At 33.5% G+C, this 24,828-nt stretch overlaps 1 protein-coding gene across 19 annotated transcripts in view; it reads right to left on the bottom strand.

The window, feature by feature from the left end:
• Window positions 1–16,102, bottom strand: part of LOC106089563 (tropomyosin-2) — a 36,447-nt gene extending 20,345 nt beyond the window's left edge. For 2 of the 19 annotated variants that reach the window (XM_059363051.1, XM_059363050.1), the window contains exons 1-4: window positions 16,026–16,102; window positions 14,235–14,266; window positions 10,509–10,661; window positions 10,243–10,368 (exon numbers count right to left, since the gene is read on the bottom strand). In XM_059363051.1, coding sequence (XP_059219034.1) covers window positions 10,243–10,368; window positions 10,509–10,622 — 240 coding nt within the window. In that variant the 5' untranslated portion in view covers window positions 10,623–10,661; window positions 14,235–14,266; window positions 16,026–16,102. Of the gene's footprint in view, window positions 1–1,701; window positions 2,274–4,833; window positions 8,076–10,242; window positions 10,369–10,508; window positions 10,662–14,234; window positions 14,267–16,025 lie in introns of those variants that run through there. The other 17 variants (XM_059363049.1, XM_059363048.1, XM_013255410.2 and 14 more) reach the window with 17 other exon arrangements.
• Window positions 16,103–24,828: the final 8,726 nt, after the last annotated feature.

Raw genomic sequence — 24,828 nt, 5'->3', positions numbered from 1 at the left:
TAAACTGTAGTCGATTGCTTACTCTCTACCGACTGTTCAATTGCATGGTGTTTTAAAACACCTAAATGTAGCTGTGAACTCTCGTTTATTTGGATGGTTCGCTACTGTTGTTGTTTCCTACAATCTATGGCAATTTCCATCCAATAAAAGAGAGACAATTTCATGAATTACGACAACGTATGGACTAATGAACGACAATAGTCAAAGGTAATCATTAAATGTGCTGCTCTCTATTCCCATCCATAACTGCCTTAACAATGGGCTGGCTGGCTCCCCATTAAGTAATCAATGAAGCTCAGCAATTAGAGGCGACCCATTGGAAACATAAAATACAACATTGAAATGTAATGTGAAGCAAGAAATCAAATTCACATTCCGTACACACAAATGTATTTATTCTTGGCCATGATTGTTAAGCCTTTTGAGAAGCTGTATTTATATATCCATGTATGTATGTTGAAAAACAAACGATAAACAATGACTAAAAAGCCAAACAAAGACGGAAGAAATTCAAATTCAAGCTATTTCAACAATTTGAATCATCTTTCAGCACTTAAAATGTATGGGTGTATCAGTACATTTAATATATCATTGCTAAACGTATCGTAACGCAACCAAGAACCGCATTACATGACCATCTAAATAGGTTAAATTTTGTTAAAGAAGAGTATGCATTGTTTTCTTCAACAAACCATACAAACAAGCATTTCAATTTTTTTATGCAATAGTACAAACTGTCACAGTTTAAGAATCCACAGTGGTGCAGCCTATGTGGCTGAATGCCTGGGTCGAATTCAGATTTTTTATCTTTGGTTATTTCCTCTGTAATGCTGGCAGTATGATATAGCTTTTGAAACATAAGTCTTTACCTAAACATATTCTCAAAGTATTAAAAAGAAGCAAACCCAATTATTTGGTATCTAAACCAAATTCAACTTTGTACATTTGAAAGTAGCTGAGGCATAGCTTTTTAAAATACCTATCTAGACAAAATTTTTATTTCAAATATTTTTATCATAATTTTATATTGAATGCAAAATGTCCAAGTTGGCTTCCTGATGGCAAATATTTACTTTCACATTTAAAACAAAAAATGCTTATTGTTTTATTTAGAGTGGATTGATTTCAAAGCTTAATGTATCTTATTCATGAAATTGTATGCAAAATTTAAAGTTCAAGTGGTAATGCAAGGCCAAAGGCTATGAAAAAAAAACATTTTCAAAAAATACCTCAACTTTAGCACGTAGAACTTCTTTAAATCTTGGAAAAAAATATTTTATTCAATTTCGTTGTCTAAAGACAATTGTATTGCCCCGGCATAAAGAACAGCTGATAGTTTGCGTCGTTACGTTACAATACCTGTACCTGTAACAAGCCCTGTTCTACGCAACTTTTGTTTTATTTTTTCTTTAATTAAAGAGCAACCACAGCAGACGAACTAAGAGTGAGTTTACATTTAAAATGAGCTCTTAACTCGACTCTTCCTAATCTCTTGAACATGTCATAAGCGTTATACAGTTATCTCTTTCACTCCATTTCCTTTACGATAGAGGCAAAATATTTATTAGTTAATACAAAAAGACACCAGCCAACACGATTTTTTGAATAATATTCCCACATTTATGTTCATTACATTATCCCCTTGAATTTTTGGAGCAGCTAGTTTATTTTCTTGCAAACTTTTTAATCTCGACCACTTACTTCTTCACGTCTAACAACTTCCAGCTGTAAACGCTTGTGGAATTCTTCGCATTCATCTTTATATTTTTCCATTTCTTCTTTGGTCTGACGCATTTTCTTCTTTAGCACATCCAATAAGGTGCCTTGTGGAATGCTGGTCGTCATATTTGTTGTTTACTTTTATATTTTTTTAAGGCAAAATAATACTTTAAGTGGACGCAAGTTATTTGTTTAAAGCACCTTCAAAAATATATTGTATTTTCTTGATTTTACTTTTCTTTAATGCTGGTCAAGAAGACAGACTGAGACAACGAATGAATATTTATTTTCAATGCGGAACGTTAGATTAAAAACGGCCACCGGTTCTCTGCTTCTTCTTGTTCACTTTTTCCAATAGCTGTGTGTGGCTGTATTTTATTTTCTTTTTCTCAATTTTCTACGCTTTTAAAAATTTTTAAAGTGGAATTATTAACACAATTTGTAGAAAATAAATACTAGTTTAAAAATTAAATATTTTTCTTATTTATAAAGGCCCACAAACACGACACAATACACAACAAAACGCTTACGTCTCGAACTCTCGAACTTTTTGCAGCGAATGAGCTCATATTTGTCATATTACGTTGACAAAACCAAACCTCGCCTAGATTTGTACAAAATCCTCTCCCTCCCTTGAAACTAGCAGGAGCGAAAGAGATAACTGTATACTCACATGGACGACAACTCAATGAGATAGAAACAGATGAGTATATAAATATATCAATTGAATGCATTTTCTCTTTAAGAGAATATCCGTGAGCGTCGATTACACTCTTTGTTTGCCATGAAAACGCAAACATTTATTCCTATTAGAATTTTGAATGGGGGTAAAGGTAGAATACATTAGGTAGGTTTTTTTTACATGGCATGAAAAAATCTTTTCGGCTAATGTAAAAGGTAATGTTTACCTAGCTTGGTGGTCAAGTTTCAATTATTCTCAGAGAATACGAATAAATGTCTTTAGGGAATATTTTTGAAGGATTAAACTACATAATTATTCTTCTTATTTTTAAACAACGACAATGAATTTCCTACATGGCTTATTGTTGGAACTCGATGTTCGGTATATCATAAAAATAAACAGAAACCAATTATTTTCCAAGAAAAAAAAATCGACAGTACGGGAAACTACATTTCCATAGAGCAAATTTATAGGTATTTCAAAATATATTCTTGTTTTGAATAAATGAAACTTCATGAAACTTCATGTACTTAAAGCTTGAAAAAAGTGTATTTCCCCAAAACAAAACCCTGGAAATGAAAAATTTGATAAATCGCATCGTAGGCATCGTATTACTAAATTCGAAATAAATTGTTGCGTAGACCTGTCTCGTATAAAAAATATAAAAACTATTTTATTAATGTCGTTAAGTTTACAATCAGGATTGTAAATGTCATCAACCACACAAGACATAATTACATAATTATGATGTAGAATGACTAATCAGACTCGATCATACGTAAGGTGTTTTTGTACTTTGTGTAAAAATTTTGCACAACAATCATAAATCTATATTTGTCTGTTCAAACATATACACACACACACGCGTGTTATAAACTGTAATCTAAGTACGCATTGAACAAAAAATGTACGCTGTTAGGCATGGGCTAATAAGCAGTTTTTTCCTTAAATAAACGTTTCTAAAAATCATAACTACTTTGCCATATTAAGTGAGTGTTTTTGCTTCGTTTTGTTTGCGGAGTAGATATTGGCTATTGCCTATACACTGGACTGGTAATGAAAAGAAATTAAAAGTGAGCTTGAAAGATAGACGAACAATCATTTATGGTGCACACATGAGTGAGTAAAAAATGGCAACTAAATATGGCTAGCAAACGTCATGATGGAAGGTCGTTGGACGTTGACAATACAATTTATGTGGCGATATAAATATCCAAAACACGTTTTTCTTTTTCAATAACTGTGACATTGTCGAAAATCACTTGCAATTCTTATTGCCAAAAAAGGCATAAACAATAATTGATGATCGTTGTTAGTAAACCGCATAGATGGTTAATATTTGTTCAACTTCAGAAACAAGAACAAGTACACAGACCTAAATAACTCAATGAATATGAGATATGAGCCACATATATATGTAATAGGCTATATTAAAAAAGGGGTTATCATTTTTGTGTGCAGCATGGGTAATCTACAAAATGACTATGATTGCGTAATTTTGTTCAATTTTAACAAGAGTGAACATTAAAAAGATAATTGATAATTAAATACCTTTCTCCGGTATCATCGGCACAATTATGGAGAAAGAGAGCAACAAGAAAAAGAAGGTAACAAATAAAAGAAACTTTAGCGCATTAATGCTCTTCTGCTCTTGCCACGAGAAGGTCGTTTGAATGGCTGCGACTGTGGAAGCTAATCGATTCTCTTCGAAGAACCCGACAAAGAATGTTTCTTATAAAGTGGGTCATTGTACAAATAATAAATGTGTAAAACGAGTTCAAAGACAATAGGCGATACAAAACAAAAACGAACCATATAGCCCATACTAAAAATGAGCATTAAGAATACTCGAAGAGAAATTATTGTTTAATTTTGCACATACTTATCTTGGAGCACAATGAAATGTCCAATTCGAGTTGATTGCTCTATTGCTGTACCGGCTAGTTCTTCTCTATCATATATGTACATACATGTTTGTATGCTTGAAACAGTGAAAATGTTTTGTTAATTTTGCATTTTGCTCTTCTCGCGTCAATACAATAAAGAATTATACATATGTGGAGCAAATAAAGAAAATTCTTCAAAATACTACGTAATCACTTGCTATAGCAAAAATGTGTGTATATATCAAATAAAGTGTTCGCTCTATGGGAATAGAATACCAATGAAAATAATTTCAATAAATTTAACCTATGATGATCGCACTGACTGAACAACTTGCTTCCATTTGATACACAATTATTATATCGAATACTAAATGCATTTAAAGGGAACGGTAATGTTTGCATACTTTTGTTGGATCGTTGAAAACTTCAAAGCTTTAATCTGTTAATACTGAGAAAAATAATATTAGTGAAATTATGCTTTGCCATCCATCCCTTGTTTGAGACAAATTCGTAAACAATGGTATTAGTTTAAATTTCATTAATTACCCTTTTTAACTGTGTATTCATGATGTTATGCAACTCATTCCTGATAATATTAAACTTCATCATAGTATCAGAGCTGAATATAGAACGTCCGAATGCAAGTCCAGGATAGTCGGCACAACGATTTTTGTTTCTTCTGGCTTCCCGTTCGGCAACAATTTCGGCTGCCTCACTTGTGCATCTCAGATTCGCCCATTCGGCTGATTGGAGATCATCGTCGTCAATAGCTATACCCTCGTCGGTAGCTGCAGATGCTACATCACTAATTGAAGTTGCAGCGGTTACATCGCCCATTGAGTCTAGGCAAGCAGAGGCACGTTTTGTTTTATCCTTTTTGTATCTTTTTGATTTCTTCTCTTTGCTGGCATCGCCTGAACCTTTCTCCGCTTTATCTCGTTTTGTTCTGGATTTTTTCTCCTTTAAAGGCTGTATTGCGGAAGACGACGCTGAGGTAGATGTTTGGACCATACCTTCATCCAACATACTACTGTCATCGGTGGGCGTGGGACTATTACTGCCCATGGATGTTGTGACTGAATCGGTAAGAGGCAAGTTTAGTGATGCTTTTATGCGTTGGGCCATCTCCGGATCATCTTCTGGCTCATCTGGATAGTTGACTAAACTATCATCAAATGGTACCTCGCCGTCGGCTAGTGTTGGCAGTTGTGATGCACTTTCGGTCTCACTGTTTTTGTAAAGAGCAGCCAAAATTTCCTGTACATTGGGTGGGACATTGGGCCTTCTTGTGCCCGAAAATCGGGGATGGTGTTGGTGACCTCGTCGCTTCAGCGAGGACGGTGTCAGCGATGAAGAACATGACGAAGACATGCTATTGTTATTACTGACTGTTGACCGTGCATCATCTTCGCTGGGAGCAGCAGTTGTTGTTGAGGTCAAAGAGGAGGAGGACATCATGTCACTCCAGCTCCAATCAGAATCACTTATACCCTCTTGGTTTCCCTCGTCGTCTCGTTGCTTGTCTTCGCTAGAATCACTATCGAACAGAAATTCCTTGTCTATGGAATTGTACCAAGCTCTCAAGGCAGCATTCTCTTCTTCATCACAGTAATAGAGCAACTTATCCAACAAATCCAGTTGCTCTTCTATGGAACACCAACGCGAAGATATTATAGAGTCTTGATCGCTGACAAAACTCTTTAATTTCTTTTGTTTTGAACTTTTTGACGCTTTACCCTTCAATTGTTGCTGGCTATTACTATTTCTAGGAAGTTTATTATTATTTTTGTTATTGCTATGAATTTCTTTTGTATTTTTGCTGTTCTTCAATTTGTGTGTTCCCGTTCCCTTCTTCAGTGACAGATGACAGCTGTTCCTGCTCGTTTGACAGCACTGTGCTGTGTTTCTCGATACCGAGTGAGTAGTCGGTATAAGTGCGTTGGAATTGCCAGACTTTGGGGTTTGTTGCTTGTCAATCCCACAGCTTGTTAACAGATGACGATGCGCTCGCTTTATTTGTTGTTGTAATTTTGACCGCTTGCGATGTTGCTGTAGTTGTTGTGGATGCGGTTGCGACTGTGGTTGTACAGATTTAAAAGATTTTTTGAGATCTTTTTGCAATGATTGGTATGTGAATGGTTGATGGTGTGATTGGCTCTCGTGTCTATGTAACGGTAAATGTACGACTTTCTCACAATTCACTTTTGCTTCACCTCTTTGGCGGTTTTGATTATTTTGTAATACAATTGCTGATCTTGTAGCTTGTATTGCTGCGGCATTGGGCGATGACGTTTTAATCGGTTCGTGCTTTCTTGGTCTGCTGCTATTTGCATTCGCAATTGTCTTCGGTAATTGTTTCGATTTTCCATATGATACAATTTGCCATTTATTGTTTTCTTTTGATTCACCTAATATTTTCTCCACCATATTAAATTTACTTTGTACAAATTGTGCAGATTTATTTTATTCTACTATCCCTGTCTTTTTACAGTGGCAAGAATTAAAACATTTTTTACTGAAATTACGGTTAGAATGTGCTCTAGATTCTTGTGGAATTCTCGAAGCAATGTCAAGCTAGATTTTGGCAAGAGTTCAAATATATTTTTAAATTATTTCGTTGAGGTGGTCGGTCATACATACGTTTACTAAACTCTCGGCATACAGCATGCAAGAGTGCTGTAGCTTTTATCGCAATTTGCGAAATTATACGGAAACGGAAAATATTTTACGTACGTATAAATGTGTGTATGTATTTTGCTGGGTGGGTATTGTGAGCGATGACATGGAATTTTATTAATAAACCACCACCATCTTATACATTGATGACGATCCCCCAACACGTTTGTTTATTTTGATGAATCAAATCCAGTATAAATTGTGTAGTATGTGTTCTCTGACTGACCTGCGACTGAAGATTCCGAATGTTTTATATCATCAGATTAAGGACGTTATTTTCGTTGAAAGCGACGCCTAATTGAATTGAATTTGAGCCAAACAATTGGGATTGAACTTGTTATTTTGTTTTCAAAAAAAAAAAAACAAAAGCAAGTTTTTACATTCCTTCTTGTTGGAGACAGTCACAGTTCATCAATACATCATTATCAGCCGCAAGCACCCGGTGAAATTTTCCTATTGCGTATCTAAATACATTTCATTCTATTATATTTTGCGCACTTTTCACTTTTCTGTTTTATTTTTTTAGGGGAAGGTATGTAGAGGCGTTGGTTGTTTGGGTTAATGGAGTGGCTGGTTGATGCTTTTGCTTGTATTCAATATTTTATTACAGCAAACTGCGTAAAATTAACAATTATATTTTGTTAAAGATTTAATTCATGGCTTTCAACTACAGATTCAGCAGCTCATCATTATGATAGTCGTCATCGCCTTTTTAGATGTTTACGTCAAAGCGAATGAACTGTGCAGAATTTTTTTTGGTTTTTATGAAATAAGTACTTTTCTTCACTTCAACTTCATGCACCATTGCAGCAGCATACATACATTTGTAAGTAAATTAAATACTTGTTTTTACATTATTTTATTAATTTTTTAAAGGAACTTTTGTTGATTAAATTGACGTGTGATAGTAGTATTTGCGGCTTGGTCCCTCCTCTGCCAATATATTCGTACTGTTGTATATGCTGCGCTGTCGTGTTGTGTTAGGTATATGCTGTTTTATATTTTGCAGTCGCTACAATGTGCGCGCTCCCTCTAACAAAAATTCGAACGATCTAAGCACTAAAAACGTTGCCGTATTCTTTTAGTTAGTTAGCCGCTCCCCACCAAACGGTGCGTTAGCCAGAGCGATCGAAAGCAAAGAGAGGAAAATAGCAATTTTCTCGTAAGTGCGCTCTAATTAGCAATCTTCAGACATTATACAACCCACACAAACACCCACCCACACTCGCACACAGCTGAAGATCTTCACACTTGCGAGTGTGTGTGTGTATATGTGAACATGTTATGCTTATAATTATTATTACTCATAACACATAATACATACATTTCTGGAGTAAAAAAGTAAATGTAGGCATGAGTGCGAGAGTGTATGGCATAGGGTATACACCACCTCACACGAATGCCGCTCTTATATACCTATGTATATGCATACAAAGGCAGACTCTTTGCGATCTTTGAAACATTTTTGCTTAAAAATTTGGAATTTATCTTGTGCTTTCAATCAATCATAAGGTAGATTTGCATCTGAATGCCATTCGCACATTTTGTATATTCAGTTATTTGATATTTAAACTCATTTATTTCTGTCCCCCAACCATATGCCGTATTTGGCCTCAAAGAGAAAATTACTTCTCGAATCGAATTTCTTAACCCATATGTGTGTGTTATTTAAAAATAGTGTTTCTTTTTTAATTTTGCCACAGTTGGCAACGTTGATTTCGACGAGATGCCATATTTTTACTATTCATACAAATTTGCCGTTATTTATTATACCTTTGTCAGTAATGTCAATGCAATCTATTAACCTTTTTTGCTTATTCCATATTTTGGAGCTAAGGCATATCTTTGAGTTTGATAAAAAATAATCTTAAAATTAAATAATAGCAAATAAAATATATATATAAAAGAAACACGTGTATGTGACAAAAGAAAAACACTTTTTCCATTCTCACATGCACCTGTTCGATTGAGCTATATTCAAGCAATACGATAAGTTCGTCAGATTTTTTATTTTAGCACTACTAAACCGACTATGCACACAGGTACTCATTTGTAAAATATTTCAACCAGAGGCAAATGAAAACAAATTTGAACAGCATAAAATAAATCAAGGTCAAGTAAAAAGAGAAACGAGCATTTGATAGATATTTTGTTTACATAAATTGCACATTAAACAGTAATAATCAATATGTTTCACTATAATACAATATTAATTAGATAAAAAACGTACAGATTTTACTATTGCTCAATATTCATTCTCAATTTTTATTCTCATTTTTTATTTTTTCTGTGAAACTCGGACTTTGAACCAACCTCATCAATTGAACGGTGAATATAGAGGGCGGTATGCACCTCAAACTAATTTTTTTTTTGCCAAAAAGCAAAAAGGCCTATGAGCTAAAAACATGTGAAATAAATAAAGCCATTTTTATGCTAATAGCTTGAAAGGAGCACTTAAAATGTGTAATATGAAGGTAAGATTGTGCTAGTACAAACAATTTCATGTAAAAAATGGTGATCGCAACTCTTTCGATATCTGAACTGAATTTTTCACTTAATGGATTCATTTATGAAAAATAACGTTTAATTTTAAAAATGCGATTTTTTGGTCAATGGCATATTGACCAAACGAATACATAGCTTATTTGTCACCTTGTGTTTGCTACCGAAAATTTCGTTTGAGGTGCATACTGCCCTTAAGGCTGGTATGAAAACATTTCATAAAAGTATTATGTTTTCGTTGAGATTTTTGTAGTATTCTAAAAAAGTAACCGTGAAAAGTTGGGGGTTCAACTGTGAAAAACAAATATAGTACCAGCCTCTAAACAAGAAATACATATACCTATATAGTAACATTATGTAATTAATAATTAGCCGACAAAACGGGTTGAGTGTTCCAATTTTGTAATACAATCATTGGCTGTTGTCGCATTATATCGATAACTATAGAGTGCATTTTTGAACTGAATATGTATCCAGCAATCTCACTGGCATTGGGTATTAAATGGTATAAGCTGGTCAAAAATTGGTTTGACGAAATTCACAAGAATTTAAGTGCACCATGTTTATGAAATGGGTTTAAGAAAAGTTTAGAGTTTTTTTTTAGAAATAAATCAGGGTTTTTGAATATTTCTATAAATGAGGTTTTTGAATAATGGCATCACAAAATATTACAAATGAATGGCGTGTTTGTTTTTGTAAAAAAATAACATAAATCTGACGCGTTTATTGCGTGTTATGCTCTTTCGCTTTTGTATAATTAATAGAAAACAAACTTACATTTTGCAAAGATTTGTTCTTTTCTTCCAATTTGCCAGTGACCAAAGTCAAAGCTTCTTGTGTCTGATCCAATTCGTTTTCAACAGTCTGGATCTTCTTTTGCAATTGGCGAGCTTCTTCTTCGGCCTATGTAAATAAAAGGACATAAGCGGTTAATAAGAAACATTATTACTAAATTAAATATACTTGTAGCATGTAAGAGCCACTACATCGTTCTCGATATATTGACAAGAAAATATATGATTAAAGGTGATATTTATACACACCTTTTCAGCACGAATGTTAGCATCGCGGGCTTCTTGTTCGCAAGTAGCTGCACGTTCCAAGGCAGCATCCTTGTCGATTTTCATTCCTTGCATCTTCTTCTTGATGGCATCCATGGTTGATGTGTTTTTTGTTTACGTTAACTCGAGAAGAAACTACAAAAGAATGTTTAAAAGCATAAGAAATTTATAGAATTAACAAAGCAACTGAAAAAAACTATAGATATGGAGATGTTCGTAAAGGAACACCGGGCATACATTGTAACAAATGACATATATGTAATTGTGATTTTCTTTGCGTGTAACATACATCCTTAAATGTGATAAACTTTATTTACATCTTCAGAACTCTACATGCAATCTCATTCATTGCTTAGTTTTACTATAAAAGCGACAAACAATTTCCATAATCCCTATCTGTTCATTTGTTTAGTAAGTTTGTTGGTGGTATATCATCTTATACTATAGGTATTCGCCATGACATAATTACCAGGTAGTGTACCGTAAGCAGCTGAGTACAATTATTTCTCGCGAAATTCACTATCTGTCAACGAGTTTTGGTTGTGTGTCTGTATTATAGTTAAGAACCATAACACATACAAACAAAGAAAAATGACGCGAAATAGTAACCTACACAAAATCAGAGTTGCACTAATCACCGATTTTGACAGATAGTGCGCTCAATATTTTGTTGTTGGGCAACTGCCAACAAACAATTGTTTACTACCACCATTATGGATTCTACTAAGATTGTATATTAAATAAACCAGTATATGTGAATTATTATGAAGAATCAAATCTGGTATTTATTGAGGCTTCTACCTAGGGCTCAAGAATTCATATCGGGGAATTGATTTACATATATTTATAGTTGTAAGAGGTCATAACAACTAAATCGGGGAAAAATTGTGGCTTCTGAGAATCAGGTTATTGACCGATTCGAGCGGATCTGGGCCATACTTGACATATGTAGATATTGGAGGTCACAGACCTGTCCCGTGACCTGTGATCGTGCAAAATTTCAGCAATCGGATAAGAGACTCGAAAAGTATAGTCGTGTGATCGGTTTATATGAGAGCTATATCTAAACATGGACCCATTTAGAATCCTTACACCACTTACATCAAATTTGTAACAAAATTTCGAGTGGCAAGCAACTCGTTCGATATTTAGTGTGGGTAAAGTCTCACCATTGAGCTTAAACTTGAATCGGAAAGTACTCATTGGTAGGTGACGAAATGTATACGACTTTTCTATAACAAATTTGTAAAACAACTTTTTCATGGGAAAAAATTTAATTTGCAATTTAGCAGAGAGCACAGGCTTTCTACGTGCTAGTTAAACATTTAAATCTATTTATGTGTACAATGTCTATAGAAACATAGTTTTTGTATATTAACTCGTATATAAAAAAGGGCGTGTCCCAACTATATAAGAGCCAAAGTCTGGTGGAAAATGCCATTTCTGAGGTATGTAATCGCGAGTGATGTGGGTTTACTTTGCATTTTTCCCTTAAAAACAAATTGTTGTTAAAATTTCATATTCATGTAGTGAAAACCTTCTTTGGTTTTTTTTAAGAAATCTTAAAATGATAATTTTTGAAATTTTTACACTTCATTCGCGTAAAACGGGGAACGCACTAGAATTTGTTAGTAACAAAGGAGGGCGATTTTTAAATTAACCTTTTCAAGTTCCAAGGTGTGAAAGTCGTTTCCCAGTTAAAGTTCCACTTTTCCTAAATAAGTTTGCGGAAAGCAATTAGCCCACATACAAGTTTTGAACATTTAACTGCTCTTGTAATGGAATATGTAAATTTTCCCTTTATTTATTTTTTGTCTGAGTTTTCTTCTATTTTCGTCTTATTCAATCGGCAAATTTTGATATTCTTATGGCCTGTTTGTTGATCTCGAAGTCAAGGACTCGTGTAAGGGTTGGAACTCTATTCGGCTTATCACGTGAACAAATGTCAAACACCATATAAAAAAATTGGTTTTCTTGGGTTTCTTATTCGACATTCTTTTCTCATAAACGATAAGTAGTTTGGTGCAAGGCGTATTTATCAGATGGCCGCAGTGCAGATGCGATCGTAACGCAGATGCGATCGTAGCGCAGATGTTAGCATGTCCGTCTATGACGCTAAACGCCTGGGTTCGAATCCTGGTGAGACCATCAGAAAAAATTTTCAGTAGTGGTTTTCCCCTCCTAATGCTGGCAACATTTGTGAGGTACTACAAATGTTGCTAGCATTTGTAGTACCTCGGACTCGGCTATAAAAAGGAAGCCCCTTATCATTGAGCTTAAACATGAATTGGAATGCTGCCATTGATATGTGAGAATTTTGCCCTTGTTCCTTAAAAGAATGTTCATGGGCAAGATTTTTATTTTCTACCCCCGCAACTTCTGGGGAATGCCACAATAGGAGCTTAATTGTCTATAACTCAACCTCATTCCCACAAATCAAATGTTAGTCCGTCATGTGGACTGGACTGGATCTGGAAGAGATCACCTGAACACACCAAATTACCTCATATTGGTGAATAGCACAAACTTTATCTTTTGAGCGATACATCAAGCCAATCTTCCCACACACCATAATGACAACGTCATCATCGTAGCCAACAAACTTTAACTATACTCTTCAAATGACCTGAAAACTCCACGAATATTCAAGAACTTCAAAAAGTTATACAAAACTCCTTTCGTTAAAATCTTCCTTTTTGAGTCATTTGCTAGTAGTACGCTAATTATTCTTCAGCATTCAACATCAGCTTCACTTGGTATCTATCTACCGCTATGATAACCTTGTGAAAACTATGCCTTCTTGATGATTTTCTGGGTTAGCCTTTGGAGCCAATAGGAGTTTTGTACATTTTTAAAAATGCTTTTTCTTGCTTGGCACTCAGGATTCACTAATAGAAGGTTAGGTCACTTGCGAATACATAAAATGGATAGGCCCCATGAACATTAATAAGGATGTCAAATTGAAAATGTCATCAATTAGGAGATAACGTAAACAAATAATGAATGTAAAAAGAGAACAAGTCGACATCCTCAATGCCAAGTACTGCCAAAAATTAAAAAAAATACATGTCAGCTGATCGCTTGGCTTAGCCTTATCTAGCGAATCCTGCTTGACACTCAAAAATAAATAAACTTCTTGCTCTGATTGGCAAATTTGAAATGTGACGGCGATTAAAATGTTATTCGCTTTGCTTACAAATTTTGACATATCAAGTTCCCAAAAAAGATGCTTTATTGTAGCAATTCGCCGATGCCTTGAGTTTGGAATTTAGTTTAAATTATCTATTAATTATATATATAGTCATAAAGTTCAACGTGTAAACGTGTAAACTACCCATAAAGTAAGATAACTTACGGTATCGATACTCGAATGTATGTATGTATATATGCCCATATTGACATATACATATGTATATACTTATGGATGTATATTTGATAAGTACTTTTATTATCATAAGGAATGCTATACGAAAGAATGTGATGTCATAAAATCCATATGGGGAACTCTGTTGCTGCAGTGCTGCAGTTAAAAGGAGAAACTTCGAGTGAATCAACCCATAGGCATTTTTTGTGTTTTCCTATATGCATTTTTGGAATATGTTTGTTTTTTGTTTTAAGTTTTGATTACATGCCAGTGTATAATGTAAACATAAAATGTGCTTGTCTAACTACACAGTTTTTTTTTAACAAGGAAAACATGCTACTCACTTCTATAAGAGTTTTTGTTTTACCCCCCTGCACTGGTATGGAAATAAAAAGAAAGGAAATAAAGGTACATGAGAATTCGTATTGATTGCAAGTTGCGCAGATCTGGGAGAGGGAATATGCATGAGATGTGTATTTGTGTATTGTCAAGTGTTAAAGCAAACGAAAACAAAAACAACATTCAGTCAAAAGGTGAATAAATAATTTGCTCGACTGAGTTGGCTGGCCCTGTTTGATGATATACAGGTACACTTAAAGCAAATCGAATTTCAATTCCAATCACACACAAGTTCGTCATCATGTTTAACATTTCGATGTTTTGGGACATCTTTTTAGATCGCTGTGTTCAGACCTGACGTCGTCTGGCCTTTAGAAGAAAGTGGTGGAATGTAGTACATGCATGTTTAAGTACATATATAATTTTTGTGGGCTTCGAAAGTTAAGATAAATAGGCAAACTGAAAACAACTTAATTAATTTACATATCACATATCGATGGGATAGCGATGCCAAAAGATATTGGAAAGATATCATGGAATCAATTGGTTCATATATACACATGTAGAGTGTATTGTTGTGTGGCTATTGGCATATATGTATATACATGCATACATACATATATGCGTTTCATACACACATATTTTTAGATCTTTCAACCGCCTCTCATATGTCCTCGCATACATATTTAACGTATCCACACAGTAACAAACACACATGCATTGTTGCCCACATTCTCGAAACATATGTATGTGTGATCGGGCTAGAAAGCTTTCGGCATTGCTTGGACGCTTATGCGCCGCGCACACCTTACTTCTATATCTATGTACACACCTCAGAATATTTGAAAAATATGTGCTGTCGGAACGAGAAATTTAGCAGCTAAAAATAACTTTTTCAAGGCATCCAATTTGGTGCTATGTAGTAACATACACATGTAGAAACTTGCACAATTTCAAAAATCACAAATACTTCCCAAAAGCTTTGGCAACTCACAATCACATATACATTTAAACAAAACACATTTTTTTGCTTTTAACTTAGTTTTCTTTAAAACAAATTGCGTAATTTTCTTTTCTAGTTGTTTACTTATGAAGAGTATGATAAGGGAATATGTTGCATCAACTTATGTGTATAAGAATGTATATGTTTGGTAGAATTTTGCAACTCCTACAAATAAAACACTTGCACCTATTGAAATTCTAATGAAAAAATTGTTAATTGTTCCACTTTGGTGGGTGGAAGGGTGGTATGGCATTGTAACTTTTCAGTCTAGTTTTGTAATTGTAAACTTCGAATTGTGGTTTTTCTTCACAAACAAGCTGAACTCAAATTAGGTTCAACAGTTATTTTTTTTTCTTTTGTTCTTTGATCGTTCACTTTGAAGGCTTTTAACCTCTCTGTCACTAGTTTAAGTTCTTTAACAAAAACATCACACTCACACGCACCAACCGTATTCATTACCTGTGGTTTTTTGGTTTATCATCAATAAAATAAATGTTTGAAAAAAATTTCAAGAAAATATCGAAAAAAAAACTTTTCAAGACAATTCGCATCAATCAAAATTAAAAAAAAAAACACTTTGCAACACTGCATAAAACCGTTAAATATTCCTTTCTGACATCTAGTTTGAATATGAAATGGGGTTTGGTTGTTGCCACACTTTGAAAATGTTCGTGCATACTTTGTTATCCTTTGGTCAAATTTTATACCTGGCCACAAGCCGAATAAATTGACTATTGAATTTGATAAACAGTTGTTTGAAAAAATTGTGGTTTTTGGTTTATTTTTTACTTACAATATAAAATACTAAATATCGGAGTTATCCGCGACTTGAACGGATTGTGATGTTCAACTAAAATTTGTGTGCAAACCGTTGAGTCAACTGGCTGCGATCTCATCGGATAGAATCTGTTGTTCAATGCATGTATGCGTGGCTGTCATTGTATGGGTGTGTGTGTGCGTGCGTGTGTGAAAATTTCTTGGTGTGTGTTTGCAAGTTTACTTGTGGCAAAAGAAGAAAAAGATTTTATTTTTGTTGTGTGTTTCTTTTAAAATCACATGCGCATGTGTTGTTCATTGCATATATGCCATAGCGTTTAACGCTTTATTTTATAAAAGGCCAAATGGACCAAAAAACGTTGGAAACAGAAACAGAAGCAGATTGCAATTGTCAATAAAGCACAGCAAGCATTGTTTGTTCTGCTGGATCGTAAACCTACATACCTTTGGCGTCATTCCGCCACCCACAGACAATGGGGTGGGAATCAGTCGTCGCATAGCTTAAATGCATCTTTCAATTTTGGTTCTCCTCTATTTTATTTCATTAAAATTTTTGGTTTAATCTTCTAGTGATCTCCTCCTCTGCTGCTAACTCTTTATTCATCGTTTCATCTCATCTTACTCGACGTTGTCCTTTTGCATATGTGTTTGTCTTCGAACTTACGGTGTGGTAGAGTCCAATACTAAAGCATTTGGTGGATTCTCGTCTCTCGAACACAGGAAATGTTTTCGTAACAGTATTTTTGAAAGATTTCCCCTTATTTATTCGGCTTTTGAGTACTCTCCCTCTCTTGCTTTATCCGAGAGCACCAATGTCCCTGTATTTATATTTTTAATTTTCTATCAAAGTATTTTATTTTGGAATCTATATGTAGAAATTGTACAGCATTTTAGCATTTTAATATTGCAAAATACATACTTTTGCCTTATAGTTGTATGTTTATTCATATGTATGCTCAAACATTACCATTAGTTTAAAAACAATATATACACACACACTCACTCACACCAAATACATGCTAATTTGCTTTTACTTAGAGATCATTGAAGCTTTTTCCACTTAACTTATTTTTAAATTTCCGTTACGGATACGGCAACAAGATAGAATAAAAATCGTAAGAAATACTGGACAAGTACCAATGTCTAGAAAAATGGTTGATTTTGTCAGAAAGAATTCAATAAAATTTAATAATTGCACGTTTGCCCAATAGTCAAAAAAATCGCTCTTGTATCGAGCCTCATATTCAAAACAACTAAAATTGTTAGAATCTAAGAATACAAACTTTTCATAACACAGAACGGATATTTTTATTCTGGATTAGAAATCCTTAAAATTATAAAGAAACAATTCAAAATGTTAATTTGAAAAATCAAAATAGCTACATTAAACTAAAAAAAGTAATAATTCAACTTCTTAAGACTTGTATCACGATTTCCCTCCATAGGCAGAAAGAAACAAAGCAAGGATAATGGGAGGTCATAATAAGAAATCCCCATGGATTTTTTAGTATTTGGATCGTAATCGAGAAGACAAATAAAGAGATCGGTTTATATTAAAACGGGGACATCGGTTTAGATGGGACCGACCCGGATATTTCAACTAAATGGAATTAGAATAGAAATCAAGAGAAAAACCTTTAAAGGGTCTTCGGCCATTATTTCAAGGTGTCACAAAAAAACATAAACCTAACAAATGTCTAACTTAGTATATTCCCTATACTATGATTTTCGAATTAGCAGATTTTCTCGCTACTTTTGTATAGAGACAAATGCTAACTAAAGCCTAGGAAAAATTATCCATTAATTTATTGGAAAATCTGACTTAATGCTTTACCTAGGAAATTTTGTGAATTCGATTAAAAATGTTCGCTGAAATCGGACCTATAAAACAAATTTGTATTATTGATAAACAATTTTGCAATTTGCATTTATGACACGCTGGAAACTAAATTAAATGGGTTATCAACTCAATAATATTGAAAAATTATTTATTCTTTCAAAAACATGGTTAACTGATCTACACAGAAGAAATATAGACCCAAATTTTACTGATTAAACATGGTATTGACTTACAAACAAGGTGTTAATTGCTTTAATTATTTTTGAAATAGAAATTAAAAATTTTTTGTATCACGGCAAGTGACTGGTAAAGAAGGTATACACTGAACATATTTTTAATTATACGAATTAAATAGTTATTTAATGGTACAATTTGTGTATTGACCAATATAATATAGTGTTCCCTTTCACACATATGCAACGCGGAAAGAAGTGCGAATGAGACAAATATATGTCTTCATATGTGCAACCACATTTTTGGTCGCATCTTTGAAGTTTTAATACGACTACAAAATTTTATAAAAATCGGTTCAAATTTAGATATAGCACCCATATATATCTTTTATCCGATATGGAGTTTTAATGCTGTAGCTGCCACAATTTTGGTCCGATCTTTACCAAACTTGACGTCTTCATATGTGTGCAAAATTTTATTAAAATCCGTCTTGATTTAGATATAGCTCCAATGTATATATTTTATCCGGTATGGACTTTTGGGGCATTAAAAGCCACAATTTTGGTCACATCTCTACAATATAGGGCGTGAGATGATCTATTTGACGTCCCAGTATGTGTCATCAAAATTGGCACAGGTTTCGATATAACTCCCATATAATCTTTTATCCGATATGGCCTTTTAAGGATGTCGAAATCCAAATTTTTTGTCCTATCGTAGGAAAATCTTACAAGGTTCTATTGTATTTGATATTTCAATAGGTATCCAAATCAAAGTCTGAAAAAATTTCGAGATAAGTTATACATATAAAAAGTACTACGTACACCAGGTGGTGTAGGATATTATATAGTCGTTTCCGCCCGACCTTTGCCTTTCTTAACAGGTTTTATCTTGTTTTTAATATCCATATATAAATTATATTGATTTGGGCGCTGAGGATGGAAGATAACACATGGTATCGCACGCAAAATGCTAAGATTGGTATTTAACGGCGAAGAGAGGCACAAAATGGAGTCGACAGTTTTTCTTTTTTTCAAAAGCCTGGAACCATTAAGAAAAAATATAAATATTTTTAACCAATATTTTTTATGTTTTATTCGCAATTTAATCCAATGCAATAAAAAGTTTTTTATTTATGTAAAAAAATCAATTATTTATTTTTATTAAAACAGTAAAAATTTTATTTAAAAAAAATGGCAAATTTCTAATGAGAGATTTATTGAATTTAAACAATTTAATTGAGTTTTTGAGCTTATTATAAATTCAATTTAAAAAATTGTCTATCAATAATATAAATTCCTTTATAGGTATGATTTCAGCAATTATTTTAATTGAATGTACAAATTTCTTAAATGAACATAGTTTTGCAATAGTTTCTGTGTAGTTTAACTTTATAATTCATAAATCCAAATTAAGAAATTGTTAATCAATAATATAAATAATTTAATGTACAAATTTCTTAATCGAACATAGTTTTTCATTTTTTATGTGTACCTTAACTCGTTAATTCACTTGAACTTATCGTATAGCTGGAAATTAGTTTAATTTATCCGAACTATGCCAAACTGAAAATTTCGGATAAATGAAACCAAATTGATGTATTTTTAGAGTTTCATTTATCCGGTTTCGACCGAACCTAAAATAAGAAAAATTCTATTTAGCAGCCTTAAGAAGTTTATCAAATTTTTGGAAGAACTATACAAAAAATAAAGAGAATTTAAAAGAAATATTTAAAATAAAATTTTTGGTAAGTTTACTTTTTTATTAGGAGTAGGTAAATGTTCATTCATGTTTATATTTTTTATTAGAAGCCGCAAAATTCGGGGTTTGGAGTGTTTGCAAAAGCTACATTAATAAATGCGCCATCCCTAAACAAAATTCTTTTAAAAATTATTTTTTTTGTTAAGTATCCTTGAAGACAAACTAGCAGAATATTTTGGAATATTGTCATTAACGAATACATGATGTCGTTATGCACGATTTTCGCGACAACTATATGAAAATATCATCAACGATTTGTATGGACTGTTATATGTCTTCATCGACTTAATATGATCATGTACCCTTCTTTCAAGACTCCTTGACATCGCGGCCTGCCGGGCAACCTCGACAAACACATACACACATACATTAAATGATACATGTTTACATACATACAAACACCTACACTTACGTCTATCGAACCAAACGAAAGCAACACAACGGACATTATTACGGGTAAGAGAATAACAACAGAGAACAATAAAGAAATTCTAGGCAATACTAGAAGCAATGTGTGATGACGCAATAAGAAAACATAGCGGATGGAATGGATGAAACATAAAATGATTAGTACCTTTTGGTACTAGCCTTACTACCAAACTGGTATTGGTTTTAATACCAGCCTGTTATTGATTTTAGCACCGGACCGTTATTGGTTTTAGTACCAAGCCGTTATTGATTATTTCGCCCCCTAATGCACCGAAAAAAAACCATTGAAAATAATTTTAATCTAATTTTATTTCAATTATTTATACTAATAATTAAACGGGTTTTTTATTGAAAATAAAAATCAAAAAATTGTTTTTTTTAAGGAAAATTTGGGATTTTAGAATTACTTATTTTCTACACAGAATTTTCTAGGATTTTTGCTAGGTTATATTAAAATATTTGGACAATTAATTTAGAGTGTTTCGGTTTTTTTCCACAAACCACGGAAAATTATCAGAGAGAACAGCATTTTTTCAAGTGTTTTTAAGATCACAGTAATTATTTCCCACAAAAATCTCATTAAAAGAACAATGGATTGGGTTGTACGTTGTTCATCTGGGTATTTACTTTATGCCTTATATAATTTTCACCACAGGTGCCATCTCTATGAAGGGTTAAACGAAAAAATTATTTCTATATTGAAAAAATTCGAATTGAATTTTTTGCGTTTTATGAAATTTTCTTAAATATAAAGTTTGTTAAAAAATTCAGAAAATGTCATAACATTCAAAAAATATTAACTCAATTCCCTATTTAGAAAGCAAAAGGAAATTTGTATGTAGAAAATTTTTGATTTTTTGATTTAAATTTCCCCCTCTGCAAAAGGCATTTTTAGTTAGAAAAATGTTGACTTTATTTTAATCCTTAGAAGAAATTCCTAAGCCCGGCTGAAGGCTGGTTAATTTCCACCTCTTGAGAATGCACAGAGCATTTTTATTTATGCTATTTTCCTCACTATAAGAAGAGTACTACCTTTTCGCCTATTATTCTACGTCTTTTCACCAACATTTGCAATTATATACCCGCATTTGTCGAGTTCTTTTCTTGGTATCTCTTTTTAGGCAAACATATGATAAAAGGAAAGAATTGCTATGATATTGGAGCTATAATATCAAGTTATCGTCCGACTCGGACCATAATTGAACTAAATGTTGGAGACCATAGTAGAAGTCGTAGTGTAAAATTTCAGCCAATTCGAATAAAAAGTGCGCACTTAAGGGGCTCAAAAAGTAAAATACGGAGATCGGTTTATATGGGAGCTGTATCATGCTATAGACCGATTCAGACTATAGTTGATACGTATGTTGAAGTTCATGAGAGAAGTCGTTGTACAAAATTTCAACCACATCGGATAATAATTGCGGGCTCTAGATGCTCAAGAAGTTAAGATACCAGATCGGTTTATATGACAGCTATATCAGGTTATGGACCAATTAAAACCATATTTGAGACAATTTTTGGAAGTCATAACAAAACACCTCTTGCAAAATTTTAGCCTCTCTATTGGCCCAAGAAGTCAAGACTCAAGATTGGTTTATATGGCAGCTATATAAGGTTATGGACCGACTTTAACCGTACTTAACACCGTTGTTTTAAAACATAACAAAACACCTCATGCAAAATTTCAGCCAAATCGGATAAGAATTGCGCCCTCTAGTGACTAAAGAAGTCAAGATCCAAGATCGGTTTATAGGGCAGCTTTATCAAAACATAGACCGCTAGGGCCCATTTACAATCTCAACTGACCTACACTAATAAGAAGTATTTGTGCAAAATTTTAAGCAGCTGGCTTTGCTCCTTCGAAAGTTTGCGTACTTTCGACAGACAGACGGACGGACGGACATGGTAGATCGATCTAAAATGACATGACGATCAAGGATATATATACTTTATGGGGTCTCAAAGGAATATTTCGAGGAGTTACAAGCAGAATGACGAAATTAGTATACCCCCATCCTATGGTGGAGGGTATAATATGTATTTATAAATACCATGTTTTCATTCTACAATGTCCTCCAATTTGTTGCGTTTGGCATTTATCCATTCTAATTGTTTACATACGGCATTTTTCTGCATTACACTATTTCAGCGCAAATTTTTTCACAATAAATTTGTTTAACTTTAAAATTTTAATAAAAAAAATACATTTAATGTTGTGATGAAAACAACACTTCTAATTTTCTTGAATTTATTTTCTGTCCAGCCACGCCACTTTGTGTCTGTATATGATAAAAGCTAGACACATATTTGACTCATTCGCACTTCTTTTCGCATAACATATGTGTGAAAGGGTACACAATATAATCTTGGTCAATACTCAATTTATACTATTAAATAACAATTTAATGCGTACAGTTAAAAACATATTCAACGTATGCCTTATTTACCAATCAATTGCCGTGATACAAAAATTAATTAAAAAAATCATTAAAGCAATTAACACCTTGTTCGAATAGATTTTTATAAGTCAATACCATGTTTAATCGGTCAAATTTAGGTGTATATTTTTTCTGTGTGGTGTATGCGTAAGTTTATTTGGTACATTTGCACTTCTATTCGCATTACATGTGCGTGAAACAATACACAATACATTCTTGCTTTTTGCAGAAACAGATTATATTATTAAATAACAATTAATTAATCCGTGCAATTAAAAATTTGTTAAACAATATTGTTTTAAGCAATCACATGTCATGATTCAATGGAAAATACAATTGCAACGTCAAAAATTATCAAATCAATTAATTAGTTTGTTAAAAAAACATTTTTGTAAATCAATACCAAGTTTAATTGGCCAAATTAAGTCAATAATTTGTCTGCGAAAGCAAAAGGGGTAAACCAAAACTTCGATGGAAAGGTAAAGTGGAGAACGACATCTCGAAAGTAGGTGTCACAAATTGGAGAATGTGAGTATAGGACCGAGGGGGCTCTGAGTTCAGCGAATAAATGTTGTATAATAGTCATTTAAAGCAAAGTAAAACAGAAAATGTTCATTTAGAGTTTTGTCGGATAAATCTGACTAATTTTCTAAAAGAATTCGCTACAGAATTCTAAGTCTTATTCGAATTTTCCCCGGCAAAACTTTCAGAGTTTCTATAAACCTCCCATACAACTTTTGTTACGGTTTTGTGTATGAATTCGGAATCAGAAATTTGTGCAGAGATTCTGGCCGAATTCACCGAAAAAAAATTATTTTAAGTAAAATTTACGTCATTTGAAGCTTTCAAACAAAGACGATAATAAAAAGTGCAATGAAATTGCAAATGCAAATTCTTATACAGCAATGACTTCTGTCAGATTCAAGTTTTAAGCTCAATGGTAAGGGATAAGGACATCCTTAGTCAAGTCGCAACAGCGTGCCCAGGACTACTGCTTGCGCCACGGTAACCTCCTACTCAACGAAATAACTTATTCCAAATAGCTAAAAAGGTTCCTAAAACAACAGTTTTTGTCTGAACAATAGTTAAAATGAACTAAATTTGGGAAATACTGAACTTCCTATGGCGCAAAAGAATAATATGCTCGTTGCAAGTTCAACAATTTCTTTATAGCGACGAAATTGTTTCTACATACATAGTATTAGTCCACTTTCAACTTCCCTCAGGTAAAATATGAACCAAAGAGTATTGAAAATTAAGAATACAATTATTGAAAACAAATAAGAGCGTGCTTAGTTCGGCCGGGTCGAATCTTATATACACTCCACCATGGATCGCATTTGTCGAGTTCTATGCGCGGTATCTCTTTTTAGGCAAACAAATATTATTGAATAAGAACTGTTGGAAATATATCAAGTTATAGTCCGATTCAGACCATAAATGAATGCTGATTATTGTAGAAGTCATTGTGTAATATTTCGTTTCATTCTGATAAGAATTACGCCTTATGGGGGCTCAAGAAGCAAAATCGGGAGATAGGTTTATATGCGAGCTGTATCAAGCTATTGATCGATTCAGACCATATTTGACACGTATGTTTACGGTCATGAGAGAAGCAGTTGTACAATATTTCTGCCAAATCGGATGAGAATTGCGAGCTCTAGAGGCTCAAGAAGTCAAGATCCCGGATCGGTTTATACGGCAGCTATATCAGGTTATGTACCGCCATACTTAGCACATTTATTGGAAGTCATAACAAAACAAATTGGATGAGAATTGCGCGCTCTATTGGCTCAAGAAGTCAAGATCCAAGAACGGTTTATATGACAGCTGTACCAAATTATGAACCGATTTTAACCATACTTAGAGAAGTTGTTGGAAGTAATACCAAAACACCACGTGCAAAATTTCAGTTAAATCAGACGAGAATTGCGCCCTCTAGAGGCTCAAGAAGTCAAGACCAAAGATCGGTTTATATGGCAGCTATATCAAAACATGGACCGATTTGGCCCATTTACAATCCCAACCGACCTACACTAATAAAAAGTATTTGTGCAAAATTTCAAGTGGCTAGCTTTACTCCTGCGAATGTTAGCGTGCTTTCGACAGACAGACCGACGGACGGACGGACATGGCTAGATCGACTTTAAATGACATGACGATCAAGACTATAATAT

This window comes from Stomoxys calcitrans, chromosome 2 (genome assembly GCF_963082655.1).
Source record: "Stomoxys calcitrans chromosome 2, idStoCalc2.1, whole genome shotgun sequence".
NCBI lineage: Eukaryota > Metazoa > Arthropoda > Insecta > Diptera > Muscidae > Stomoxys > Stomoxys calcitrans.
This window is presented reverse-complemented; position numbering and strand designations above follow the sequence as displayed.